Source organism: Dasypus novemcinctus, chromosome 5 (assembly GCF_030445035.2).
Source record: "Dasypus novemcinctus isolate mDasNov1 chromosome 5, mDasNov1.1.hap2, whole genome shotgun sequence".
Taxonomy (NCBI): domain Eukaryota; kingdom Metazoa; phylum Chordata; class Mammalia; order Cingulata; family Dasypodidae; genus Dasypus; species Dasypus novemcinctus.
The window spans coordinates 44,448,613-44,463,466 of NC_080677.1; the positions used below are offsets into that span (position 1 = coordinate 44,448,613).

Consider the following 14,854-nt stretch of genomic DNA (forward strand, 5'->3'; position numbering starts at 1 on the left):
AGCAGGATTTCATTGACTGCCAAAGTAAATATTGCCTCAAATAGCAGGACTCCTGAGGGCTCTGGAGACATCCAGATACTTTAGGAAGGGCAGACACCTCAGGATTTTGGCACCCTGCCATTGGGTCCTACTTTGGAATTTATGTCACCCAGTGTGACAGAGTTCGACTCAGCTCTTCTGCTCCTTTATTTGAACCTATAGTTAATACTAGAGTTGATAGGTTTATGTCCAAGAGACTTAAATCTTTGGGCTCTCCATGTACCAGTTGAGACCTGAATCTCAACAGAGTTGCAGCACCTACTCTCCAGTTCATTGGACTCACCCAGGACAACTAACAGGGAGATGATGATGGACAATGAACATCTCAAGGAACAGAGAGTGTCTGCAACTGCGAGCAAGATAGTCCCATCCATTCTGCCCCATGGGATTTAAACTCCTTCTCAGGTAGAGGTGGAGTGGGCATTACCATCCCAGAATCCTCAGAATTGTGGAATGAATGATGAACTAGAATAAACTTACCAGTATTTGACTATAGACTTACTACAATTCTAGAAATGGAAGAACTTTTATTTATCATTGAAGTGGAGGCAGTGGCCACTGGAGGTTCTGAGGGAAGGGAAAGGGAAAAATAGGTGTAATATAGAGGCATTTTGGGGCTTGGGAATTGTCCTGAATGACATTGCAATAACAGATACAGGCCTTTGTGTATCTTGTCAAAACTTACAGAGTTGTGTGGGAGAGAGTGTAAATTGCAATGTAAACCATAATCCAAGCTTTGTGGCAATTCTCCAAAATGTGTTCATCAATTACAACAAATGTACCACACTCATGAAGGATGTTCTTAATGTGGGAAAATGTGTGTGGATAGGGAGTGGTACATATGGAAATCCCCCATATTTTTTATGTAACATTTATGTAACCTAAGTATCTTCAAAAATATACATACATATTAATAAAGAAATATACTCATGGAAAAGAAGTATATATTTCTGAAACTGTCTTTTAATTTTCCTTCATTCTATTGTATTCTGGGAAATAACTAATATATATGTAGCTCCTATTTCCTTTTACTCCTTAATAAAAAAAACACATTTCCTATAAAAAATATAGAGATATTTGGTGTACTGATTTCAGTGAAAACTTGAAGCAAAATACTTATAATTCAGAGTGGTTTCATTGGCTCCAGATATAGTTTTATTGAACATCAAAGAACAATACCCTGTCAAATGAGTATCTTCCAGCAAGTCTTGTGGGACCTTTCAGTCCTGACTTTGCTCAGTCTTGGACTTATTCCCCACTACTGAGGCAAGACCCTTCCATGTTCTCTACTCAATGCCCAGAGAATCATGAGGTTTTCCAGGCTGACTGGTGGGAACAGGCACTCTTTCCGAGATTGCATGAGCACTCAGCACTAATATTTTTCTTTCAGGTAGTTTCCTAACTTGCATAAACTGATCTCCCTGAATGCTCCAGGTACAACCACTGCCAATTTCTAGAGTTCACTGTGCAGCTCTCTCTTCTCTGGTACACTTTCTTATGCAATAAGTACCTTGGTCTCTCAAAATCACAGCTCCATATCTTCAGCTTTGGGAGGTCACCAGTCTCCCTGGGCTCCCTCTCTCTTTCTTGCTGCAGCCTGGAAATTCAAGGTAGGCTGGGGCAATTACAGGGCCTACTTCATTTCTATTTCCTCTCTGGGATCACTGTCCTTTGTTGACTGGTGTTCAATGTATTGAAAACCAATTTTGTTCTTGGTTTTTTGGTTGTTTCTGACAGGAGGGTAAACTTTGTCCATGTTACAATCTCTTGGCTAGTGTATATTGACTTTTTAATGTAGAGTTTATAATATGACTGTAACATACATAATCTTTCAGTATTTAGTTGAAATTATTAAAATGCTACTTGTTTTTGCTTTTTCTCATAAATACTGGTAGAAACTCACTACATATCATGTCAATGTTTCTCATCTTTACATTCAATACATTTTAGTCAATATAGTTTCACTTTTGATGTATTTATTTTTTCTTATTTAAAATTCTATGAAATACTCATTAAACTCATTCCCTTTTTGTATATTGCAATAGGAGCCACCTAGAGAGTTCTTAAATTTTGGAAAATTAAAAGAATATGTCAATATTGACATGGGGTTTTTTTGCAAAATCTTGTCTCAATTGACTCTTGAGGTACAAGGTACTTGCTTTGCCAATCCACTTTCAATGTCAAGCTGTATTCACATGCCTCTAAACCCTGACTGCTTACTCTGCCACTAGCCCCTTGAAGTCTATTGTTCCGAGGTGATATGCCATTGTCAAACTTCTGGGTCAGGTAGGCCTATTTTGAACTTCAGAGACATCATTTATAGGTTGTGTGATGTGGAAAAGTTACTTAATCCTCTGATTTCCAGTTTGTTTGACTTTTTTTTTTTTTTTTTTTGATATATAAAGGAGGCCTAATGATACCTACCCTACATGGTTGCTAGGAATCAAGAAGAATCATGTAGTGCAATAGTTAGAAAGTAAAAGGTCAAAAAACTTTATTATTAAATTTTGACATATAAACAAAATGCCATAATTAGTTTTTAATCCCCACATTAGGAAATATATAATTTTTATGACATTCAAAATATAACTTTTGATATGTACATATGAGTATATATATTTCATTGAATAGGTGGGCATATATTTGTATGATTTCTTTCATATATGTGTTTTCACTCATAAACACATTCTCCATTAAATATTTTATGGCTGCCAGTAATCCAGAAGGTATGGGTTTGAAATCACAATGAATTGGTGATATTAAGAATGGCTAGTGGGATCTGATACTTATTCATTAAAATGTGTTTCTTCCTATATGAGGGCATATTGCTTCAAAGAATTATAAAATCCAAACTTTAAAGAGGAATTTTTGGACAGAACTATTTAAGTCAAACATTATTTTGGAATTGTGTAATTCATTAACCAAGTTTCCAACAAGGCAACTAAATGACATTAGGAAAGCCAAAATGTCCTCTGGATAGTCAACTGTTTTGAAAAGGGTCAGCAACAAATGCTATAATATGAAATGAAATCTTCCTTGTCAGCTTTAAATCCTAATGCTCCTTCTGATAATGCTCCATTGGTATATGTTTGTTTGACAGGCACTATCACAGGTCACTATCCTTCTGAGGATTTGCTTCATTATCCTGACATTGACTTCTGTTGGATTTCATATGGATCAAAGGCAAGCAATGAAATGCTTTTTTTTTACTCAATTTAAAAATTTTTCCACAGACTGGTAAAATATCAGTATTGTATCCAATGTAGTTTTTTACCTAAATGAGAAATTTTTATATTCACTGAAGCATTTGCTATTTAAAAATTTGAAACTATAATTTTATACCTTCACTTAAAATGAAACACAGCAACAGATTACCAGATTTAAATATATAGATAACTTCTAAATTTAAATGCTTAAAATGAAATTTATTTTTTCCAGTATGTTAGTGAAACCTGTAAAAGATGACTAATTTGACAAGGCAAAAGCCACATATCTACAAACTTAACAAAATATGAAACATATTTGAATTTGTTTTCTTTTATCATTGACTAGATAACATACTGTCAGTGTACAGGAATACTAAAAGTTCTTTACCATCAAAAAACATATTATTAAAGAATCCTTTTTTAAATACCACCTTGTCCATAAAACACATTCACTTCAACAATTTAAAATGGCTTTTATGGCACAAAATATTTATTTGTTATTGCTTAATATTTATCAACCATTAATGTTAGTATAATAGTTATTAATTAGTTACAATGTGCCATGGATTATATTAGTCCAAGTCTTACAACCCACTGAGATAAACTTTACTATAAAGCCTGTTTTACAATGAGGCTCCAAGAGATTAAATAACCTGAAACTCAAATAGTAAGAGAGAGAGCAGAACACAAACCCAAATATATGAATCCAGAGCTCACATATTAAAACAACTACATAAATTACAACTTTGTGAAAAACTATAAAACATCAGTTGTTCAGTAACTAATACTTTCAGGAATTTTTAAATATCAAGACCTAGTAAACATACATTTAATTTACATTGAATGCTATATTACCTTCTCAACGAGTGCTTACTTAGTATCCTAGCATAGCAGCAGATTCTGGAGTGTCATGAAGGTCCTAATGAATTTACTGGTTAAAGGAACTAGTTATAATATACAATTTCTTTAAATATTTGTTAGAACGATGCTGCTGGCACACATATCTTAACATTGTGTTGATTTTGTCCTTTATTTTAAATTATATCCCAAATTTCCTTTATGAGAAGTAAAGTACACATTGAGTCACTTGTAATTGTGACTTCAAAGATCACAGTTCTATTGATTCCACATACTTTTACTAGAATTGGCAATTAGCCAATAACATAGTACAGTTTCATATTTTATGGGAGAATTTTGTTTTTATAACTATAAATAAATGTGCTCAATAAATAAAGTAATAATGTTACCATGATATATCCTATGATAAATTATTCTTACTGCATATAATTTTTTAAAGTCTAAATTATTTTTGGCCTTATTCAGGAACTCATACTGAGATAGACTTTTGCCATTCCAAACCAGATTAGTGGAAGCCAAAAAAGAATGAAATGATGTTCTTAAAGTGTCATTGAAAATAACATTTATTCATATAATTCTATTTACAGTAAAAATATAGGACAAGAATTTTATCTATAGAAACTTCTATAGCAGGCTTTACATGACATAGTGAAATGTTAAAACTTTCCCTTTGAAATGGGACAAGCTAAAAATGCTTATTATCAAACACTGTGCTGAAAGAAATAGAATAAGGAAAGAGAAAAAATAAAAGACTTAAGAGTTTGAAAGGAACTAATGAGTTAATAGTAGTATAGGTAGAAAATTCAAAGAATGTATAGAGAAATTACTCAAATTAATAAATGAATTTAGCAAGATTCTTAGAGAAAAGATCACCAACTACTTTTCTTTATACTAACAAACAAAATACTATTTACAATAGCATCAACTATATGAAATAGCTGGAAAAAACGTAGTACAAAGCTTTTAAAAAACTTAAAAATTTTCAAATTATCATGAGAAAAAAAATGGATTTCTAAATAAGAGGAACAATATCCCATATTCATGGATTGATATGATTAATATTGTAAAGATTACAATTTACACACAATTTATTCAAATAATGAATACAACTTGCATTAAAATTACAAAGTTTCTTTGTAGTATTTGACAAGATCTTTCTGAATATATACATGGAAATACAAGAGCAACTCATAGCAACTTATATTTATAATGCAGTCTTATATTTAAAAACAAAAAGGCAGGAATCACACTACTGGATACGGAAACTTACTATACGCTATAGTTATTAAGGATGCTATTAACATAAGGATGAGAATGCAAAATGTAGAAAAAAAAAAGATGACCCTGCAGAGCTCTGGGAACCGGATTTTCAATCAACAGTTTTGAAAAAATTAGATTCTCACGTGGGAATAAAAAACATTAAACTTGACAAGTATTTCACACCATACACAAAATTAATTCTGGGAGTAAGAGTTGTAGATGCAAATGTGAGGGAAAAAACAATAAAGATTACAGAAGATAGCATAAGAGCATATCTCTATGAAGTTGGAGGAAGTAACAAATAGGAAACGAAAATCCTTAATTACAAAGGGACAGTTTGATAAATTAAACTATAAAAATATTAAGAAATTCGGTTCTTCAGAAAAACATAATTAAGAGAATAAAAGGTAAAGACATAAAGTAAGAGAATCTATTTATGAGGTTTATAATTACTGAAGTATTTTTATCCTAAATGGCTAAAATTAAAAATACTGATAATACCAAGAGTTGACGAGAGTATGAAACAAATACAACGTTTATACATTGCAAGAGGTAGGGTTATACTGTGATACCTGCTCTGAAAGCCTGTTAGACATTTTTACTTAATTAGGGCATTTGCATATTTTAAAGCAGCAATTACCCTCTCAGGAATAGAACCACAAATACCAACAAAAAAGCATTTAAAAGGATGTTCAGGCAGCATTGTTCATAATAAATACTGAGAAAAAAAATCAAATGTCCTTCACCAGGTGAATGGAGACATAAATGTTGGGGTATTCACGCAATGGAGTAGTTGCATCAGTGAAAAGAACAAAGAACTGCGACAAAGAACATCGTAGTAGAATCTCACTAATAACTGAAAAATGCTAGACACAAAAAGTCCATACTATATAATTTTATTTATAAAAAATAAAAACAAAAATATTAACAAAACTGAAATAGTTTTTAGGAGTTTATGCTAAAATGGTAAAAAAATATAAAGAATAGCAAGCAAGAATGAGTTTAGTTACATGAAAGTCAGGGTAGTGCTTTCCTCTGGGACAAGGAAGAACTGAGAAGAGGTAGGAAGGGTCTTTGGGATGCTGATATTGGGTATAGTTACCTGATTGTTTACTTGTTGAACATCACTGAAATGTATATTTTTCTTTTCTATTCTGCTCTGATGTATGCTTAATTTCACAATAGGAAAGGTTAAAAAATAAACCATAGAACAGAATTAATAAAAATTAAAAGTGCCTTAAAATAGAAATCTCATTTTATTTTTTATCATTAAAAATTACCCAGATATCAATTTTTTTAAACGTTTTACTGTAATGACATAATTTTCTCAAGGAAAAAGAACTTTTAAAAAATCACATTATTTGAATGCAAGCAAAAGCATAAACTATTACTATTGCAGTGTTTTGGTTGAGTTTACATTGCTTGAATAAATGAGTTCTCTTTTTTGTACAAAGCCGTTATTATATTCAATTTTATAGAAATGGGTATGATTAATAAACTGCAGAAGAGATTTTTTTAAGTTCAATAATTATGAATTTTCTTCATATTTTCCTATACCTCTATATTCTAAATTAATTAAATAGCACATATTATAATGACATTAATTCAAGAATATTGAATTCATCTGTCATAGCAATTACTATTTGTCCTTTATAAACCACTTAATTATCTAACAAATGTGAGATGAATATCATTTAAATTTTAAGCTGATAAAGTAGCTTATGAGTATTATCATTATAGAGCAATTTATAAAAAGTTTATCTGTGTGTAGCACTCAACTCTGCCTCAAATATATAATAAACATGCCTCTTCCATATATTTTAAAGTTTTAATTTCTTCAATGATACCATATATATGGAAAATACTCATCAGAAAATAATTGAAAGGTCTATATTTATGCTATATAACATAAGGTATAACCATACAAAGTTCATGTTTCAGTATTTCAGAATTAATTGCTTCATTATTTCAGAGTATTTAACTGTATTAGTACTCCAACAAGTCATTGTTTAAAGGAACGAAGCATATAGGTATTAGATGAGGGCAGAGACTCTCACTTACTTTAAACCTTGATAAATGTGTAGTCTAATATTTTATTTGTCAACTGAAAGATTGCTAGAACCCTAACTTATCAATGCTCAAACTAAGCAATAAATTGATAAAAAATGGGTTTTCTTTTAAAAGATGCCTTTCTTTCTTGGTTTAATGCCTCTTTTTGTATAGCTTCAGAGGCATGTATTCCTCAAAAATATTAAAAGCACATAGTTATTGAAAATTAAAAGAAAAGTTTATCGCTATTTTAACTTGTAAACATGAGAAGATCAGGTCTGAGGTTTATGCATGCTCATGACATTTTATTTCAGACCTCAGGCAGCTATTATGGAAACTTTCCGTTGCTTGGTGTTCCTGATGCTTTGTCGATTTGGTCACTTGAAGTCTTTCATCCCTTCCTTGTCATTTGCTTTTGAGGTAAGACATTCGGTTTAGGTAGCTGCAATGTGAATTATGTAGTAATAGCATATTTAATTCATTTACTCAATAAGATGTTCTGTCTATTTCCTCTGTGACTAGTAGTTGTGGAAATGTTTTACCTTTTCACTTACTTACCAATATTTATTGCGTCACTTTTGGCCAGTTGTTATTGCTGAGCCTCAGGTTTCTGGCCTCTCGATGTAAATTGATACCATTCACCTCATAGAGTTGTACAAATTGTGATTAAGATGTTTTGTCAATTATCTACAAAAGAAACTAATTTCATAAAAATAAGATCATTGAGATTTTTCTATAACTGAAAAAATATGTTGCAATACTGTCTTAGTTTGCCAGGGCTCCTGTGGCAAAATACCTGAAATTGGTTGCCTTAAACGGGAATCTATCAGCTCACAGTTTGGTGGTTATAAGTCCAAGATCAAGGTTTTGGCAGGCTGTGCCTCCTCTGATGTCTGAAGCCTCTTGGTGGTGGCTTCCTGGCAATCTATCTCTGCCTCTATCACATGGCGATCTGTCTCTGTCTCCTCCTGTAGCTTGTACTACCTTGCCCAAATTTCCTTTGCTTAACATTTTATGTTAAGCCAATATTTAGGAATCCATTCCTACTGGAATAAGGTCAACCCTGATACAGTTTGGCCCCATCTTAATAGGATCAGGGAAGGTTCTATTCACAAATACGTTCTTACTGATAGGATTGGGAGTTCAGACTTGAACATGTCTTTGTGAGGGACATGATTCAATTTACCACAGATGTGCTCTGATGTGAGAGTTAAAACTTATCTTACAAGAACTACTTTGAACTTTTGAGTATATATTTATTGTTTCATAGCCTATACAACTGTTAATAGAACTTTGCTCAAATCGTCAGTGCTTTAATAGACACTTTTTTATTAAATTGAGTGTTATATTGTTTAATGTTGTGCTGAATAACCTGCCAACACCCCCAGAATGTATGTATAACCTTAATCATGAAACCTAAACGCTAACATTCCCATCAGCATCAATAGAAAAAACATGTTAAAGTAGACAGTTTCATAATTTAGTAATGATTATAAATTGGAACCACCTCTATGGAAGACAATTTGGAGAAAACCATAAAATTAAAAATACCCATACCACCCAGAATTCCACTTCTAGGAATTTATCCTACAGAAATATGCTCACACATGTGAATCGATGTAGATGCAAGATTATTCATTGCACTGTTATCTATAATGGCATAAGATTGGAAAACAACCTATTGATCATTAATAGAGGACTGTTTATAAATTACTGTAAATTCTTAAAATAAAATATGTAACTATAAAATAAACAAGAGAACTCATTAGTACCTATAGGGACCACATATATATATATATATATATATATGAGAAGAGGAGAAATATATGTACATAAGTTTGTGTATGGATTTTCTGTATGTATTGTAATTATATCTGGAAAGATAAATAAGAACCTAATACATTGTTTGCCTGTAGGAAGGTGAAATGTGTGACTAGGTGACTGGAATAGAAGGAAGCTTCTTCCTTAAGCTTATGTCTTTTGGTATCTTTAACGTTTTTGAACCATGTGAATGTATTTCATAATATTATATAAATTTTGAAATGAACTATAAAATCTTAGTTTCAAGCCTTGGGTATGATCTAATCTATTCCACAATTAAATGAACATTACATAGCATTTACATATTGAGTGTATATTCTGTTTCTTGACATTACATTGTGAAAGCAAAATAAGTAGAAGAATAAATTGTACATATTTAATGAAATTCAGAAATGTCCATGCCCCCTAAAAACTTAATAGGAAATAATATTTTCATATTGTAAATAAGGGGAGAAACTCTAATAATAGTCATAAAAGAGAATAATTCCATTTAATGAACCTACTCTTGGTAAGAGTGTAGAAGTTTATCCTAAATGCTCTAGAAGCAAAAAGATAATGTGGATTCTCTAAATTAGCCATGGTTTTAAATATGTAGAGATGTATTTCTACAAAAACACATCACATTAGGGGTTCTTTGATGATTGGTTGATGGAGGACAGTGTAGTGCATTCAACTTTTGAGCATGATGAAGTTTAGAGGTTAGATGTAGTCCTTTTACATGCTTTATCAATAGGGATCATGAGTGGTTAAGACAAACTTTGAAGCTACATTGCCTGAATTCAAGTCCCAGCTCAGGAGCTTACTAGCTGTGTGTCCTTGGATAGTTACTCTTGGCCTTGGTTTCTTTCTCTATAATAGAAGGAAATAATAATGTCCATTATCTAATAGGATTTTGAACATAAAGTAATTTTTTTAAAAATTTAGTAAGTGCTTAACATGTGCTCAATAAAAGCTAGGTACTCAATAATGTTAGGTGCTATTATTATTATTAGCATTATTACATGAGTTTAAGGATCCTTTGAAAAAATTCCTTAGCTTGCTTAGAGATTCATAAGTCAAGTTTGGAAACAACTGGTACCTGTGAGGGGGGTGGAGGAAGGGTTGTCAAGGATGCTGAAATAAAAGCAGTGATTTTGAATTCTTAGTCTGCCATCCATTCCATCTATGACCTTAGACTCTGCCCTGAGTCGTTTGCCTATAATTAGGTTTAATAAGTGCTAACATGTATAGAGCTCTTACTATGTGCTGAATATCTTACTTGTATTATTCCATTTAATCCTCATACCAAAACCGAGACATAGTTACTAGTATTATTTTTTTTTTTGAGAATATTGAGGTACAGAGAGGGTAAATATCTTGTCTGAGTTCACACAGCTAAGTGAACAAGTCAAGATGAAATCCATACAGTCTGATGCCAAAGCTTTTAATTATCTTGCAATATTGCCTTCCATGTAATAATAGTAAGACTCATCTACCTCAAGGAAAAAGATGAAAAATATAGGTGAACTATAGAAAAATTACTTTAAAAAATGTGTTTATAACAAAATTCTTATCAATTTACCTGCAAATGTATTTTGAAAGACTAATGGTAATTTAAAATAATGGTAAATTAATACCTTTGAATTTTGTTTGGTTTATATTTTAAGGAAAAAATATTTCAAGTTGTAGCAGTTTGACAGTATTTGTGAATTCCAGAAAAAGATATCTGATTCTATTTGTAAACTGGTCTGTTCCTCTGGCTGTGATACCCTTTGATTGTATTAGATTCCACTGAGATGCCTGATAAACTTATGTTAAGATTAGGGCTTTGATTTGACCACATCATTAGGGCAACTCACTTTGAGTCACTGCCTCCTTTGTGGGGTATATAATGTATTCTTAATCAAAGAGACACACAGAAACAGATATGCAAGGAAAGAGGAAGGGAGTTCCGTAGACATGGAAGAGGATCCTGTGGTGCCCCCAGAAGAGAGGTGAGCCATTCACCTGATAGTTTGCAGCTGAAGAGAACAGAGCAGCTGAGCCCTATTCCAGACTACGGCTGAGATCAGAAGAAGCTGGGCCATGGAGCCTGAAGAGGAAAGAGGAAGGCTGAACTCTCACAGGTATCACCTGCCGTCTTGTGTCAACACGGGGCAACAGACTTTGGGTGAGGAAATACCTCTTATGGTACCTTGAGTTAGACCCTTTATGGCCTGGTAACTGTAAGCATCTACCCCCAAATAATTACCCTTTATAAAAAACCACCAGATTTCTGGTATTTTGCATCAGCACCCGTGTGGCTGAGTAATAAAAAGGTGCTTAACTATTCTGTCCAGAACCTTTTCTTCAAAAGTAGACATTATCTGTGATTTGACACTAAATCTTTCCTTAAAATGCATTGGATAATAGTAGTATTTACTTCATAGGATTTGACAAAAAATTAAATGATGCAAAACTTAGAACAAGGGAACACTATATAAACATTAGTTATCATCATTTCTCTTATTATTATTATTATTTAAACAATTCCCAGTGGTTAAACTCAAGCAAGTCTTCTCCGACCAGAGATCAATTGCTAAATAGCAGAGCAAAGACTGGGCAAAGATTTTACTATCTACATTTTTACATGTGAGGCAGGCTTTTCCCACCCCCTTCCTTGTACTATTTGAGATTTTTAAAATTACATCCAGTTACAATTCACAGTTTTATATTTAATTGTAGAATTTCAAATTTGCATTTTCCTCAAATTTTTTTTCTCTCATAACTTTATGCATATGTCTACTATTATCGTTTTAATAAAACTGTGCTTTACCCCACACAAGGAGTGTGGAACCTAAAAATGACCTCGGCATCAACACTGAATTAGCTCTGACATAAGGACACAATGTTTTCATCATTTTTCTTGAAGTTATCATTAGAATCAGTCAGTGATATGATTAGTCTCCTTTCTTTTATAAATCGATGTTGACAATATCAGCTTATAGTCCTGTGACTTTTCTCTATCTTGAAGGCCATTTGAAGGTTTTCTGCTGTATTCCTTTACCATGTGACTCAAAGTTCATAGTCTTGGATAGTGATAGTCCCTGCATAATAAGCAAGCACACTGCCAGCTTCACTTGTAGCTTAAAACACACACACAAGCACACACTCACTGGAAAGTTGACCCCAAATTATTTTTCACTTAGATTACAAAACAGCTCTTGGGTAGTTGCAATTCTGGGTCAGATATACAAGTATAATGAATTTAATCCTGTGAACTATATGTGAAAGATTTAGTGTGTTTAGCTAAAATCCATGAAAATATTTAGTATAAGTGTGTTGCTCTTGCTATTTTTAAATAAAATTTACTGCTACATAAATACACTGTTATTCCTCTACTGTATACAATGATTAGTCCATGCCCTTCTAAATTTTTCTTCACATAGAGTCAACAGTCTTTTGACCACTAATTCACACACCTTTTTTTACATACATTCTCATCCCCCCCAAAAATTGGCAGAAAAATAACTTTTTCATACTTTTGTTCACTCATTTTTCACATATGCAAACATTTTTTTTTCTCTAACTCATATGTAATTTGTTCTTTCCAAGATGTACCTGTGGATGTGCGATTGTATTAATTTTCTTCCATTGCTAGCTTTAGAAATGTTTAACTGGATGAATACTTAGAAAAAAGAAAAGAAATTGAGGTCATAATTGACTAAGTATTTTTCATAAGCATTTATGTATAAAAGATAATGAAAAAGATGTGTTTGCATATTTTTTCATGTAACTTTTTTATTTTAATTGAGGAGAAAGTTTAGGGTACTGGAAAAAGAATTGGCTTTGAAGTAACACAAACCTAAATTCGAGTGCCAGCTCTACCATTTAATTGGTTATATGTCTTTGGGAAAGTTATCTAAAATACTCACATCTTAGTTCCCACAGCTTATTTCTCTCGGCTAAAGGGAGAATAAAACTTTAAGGGGTTGTTTTAAGATTCAAAGTAGTAAAGAAGATAGCGTCTATAGCACCTACCATTGTATCTGGTATATAAATAGTATTATTATTAATAGTTATATCCACTGATATCTATACTATACTCCTTCTCTTTCTATTTCTCTCTTTCTCAAACACACAGTAAAGTTTTGAGAAGGCAAAATCTGCATCCAAGCACTCAGGTTGTTGACAGAATTCATTTCCTTGTATCAGTATGACTTAGGGCCTCAGCTTTTGGCTTCCAGCTGGTGCTGCTTGGGTCCTAGAGGCTGGGTCTTGCCTCGTTGGTTTCCTCATCATGGCTGCTTCCTTCATTAAGCCAACAAGGAGACTCTCTTGCTTCAGGGAAGGCTCAGTTCCTCTTTTAAAGGTTTTTATCTGATGACATCAGACCCATCTAGGATATTCTCTAGATTTATTAAATAAAAATCCACTGATTTAGGACCTTAATCTGCAAAACCCCTCATGTTTATCATAAGTGATGGGCTAGGAGCAAGTCACAGGTCTCGCCTACGCTCAAAGGGAGGAAATTATATAGGATGACAGGGCATAAGCACAGGGACAGGAATTATAGAGACGACCCTAGGGGCTGTCTGTCCAGGTGTGTAGGGGACAGACAATAACTCAGACAAATTATATAGGTTGATGACACATAGATAAATAGATATATAGTGATACAGATATTGATATTTGTATATATTAACATTATAAACTAAGGACTGTGGAGAAAAACAAAGCAGTGAAATAGATAGGAAGTAGAGTTGTGTGGGTGGATGAAATTTACAAAACACAGGTACCCAGAAAAGGCTGGTTGCCATTCAATAAAGAACTGATGTAAATGAGGGCAAAACCACATTGATACCTCAAGAAGGGCAGACCAGGGAAAGGGAATAGCAAGTGCAAAGGTACAGAGGCAGAGTGTACCTGGCATGTTCAAAGACCAGTACACAGGGCTGCACTAGATTGAGCAAGAAGAACAGTGGTAGAAAATGCCGTCAGAGCAGCAAGGAACTCAGGTTACATTAAAGACCTTTGGGTCACTGTAATTACCTGGCTTTTATTCTGAGTGAAATGAGAAGCCCCTGGATTATCTGAGCAGGGAAGTATATGAACTGACATATTGTGATAAGAACTCTTGAACTGCTGGATTGAGGGCATATGAAGTGGTGGCATTTTAATCATGAAGCTGAGAGAAGTTGGTGGCCTAGGTAAAATACTAGAGAATTTGGAATGGGATCAGATTCAGGAGACAATTTTAAGGATAGGTCAGGTGAGAAGTGTGGGACAAAGAGAATAGTCATGAATGACTCCAAGGTTTGTGGCCTAACAGTGAAAGAATGGAATTACCATGAACTGAAAAGGAAAGACTCTTGGAAGAAGAGTTGGGAGCAGTGATGGTCCTCAAAGCTCAGTTTTACTTGGCAGAATGGTGTCTATTGACTTTATAGTCATCTTTTTCCTGGTAGGGCTATTAATATGTTTTACATAAACAAAATATTCAATTCAGAGAAAGGAGATGATAAGAAAATACACTCACATTTTAATAATGGTTATGTTTTAATAATGGCTTACGTGCTATGACTTGACTGATTTTTTCCTCACTTCTTTCTTTGTGATAGTACGTTATTTAATGAGAATATATTATCTTTACTCTAACTTCT

The 14,854-nt window shown here is 33.1% G+C and overlaps 1 protein-coding gene across 2 annotated transcripts in view; it reads left to right on the plus strand.

Moving 5' to 3' along the window:
- Positions 1–14,854, plus strand: part of AGMO (alkylglycerol monooxygenase) — a 371,907-nt gene that overhangs the window by 204,230 nt on the left and 152,823 nt on the right. For both annotated transcript variants that reach the window (XM_058296924.2, XM_058296925.2), the window contains exons 11-12: positions 3,140–3,222; positions 7,727–7,832. In XM_058296924.2, coding sequence (XP_058152907.1) covers positions 3,140–3,222; positions 7,727–7,832 — 189 coding nt within the window. The remainder of the gene's footprint in view (positions 1–3,139; positions 3,223–7,726; positions 7,833–14,854) is intronic.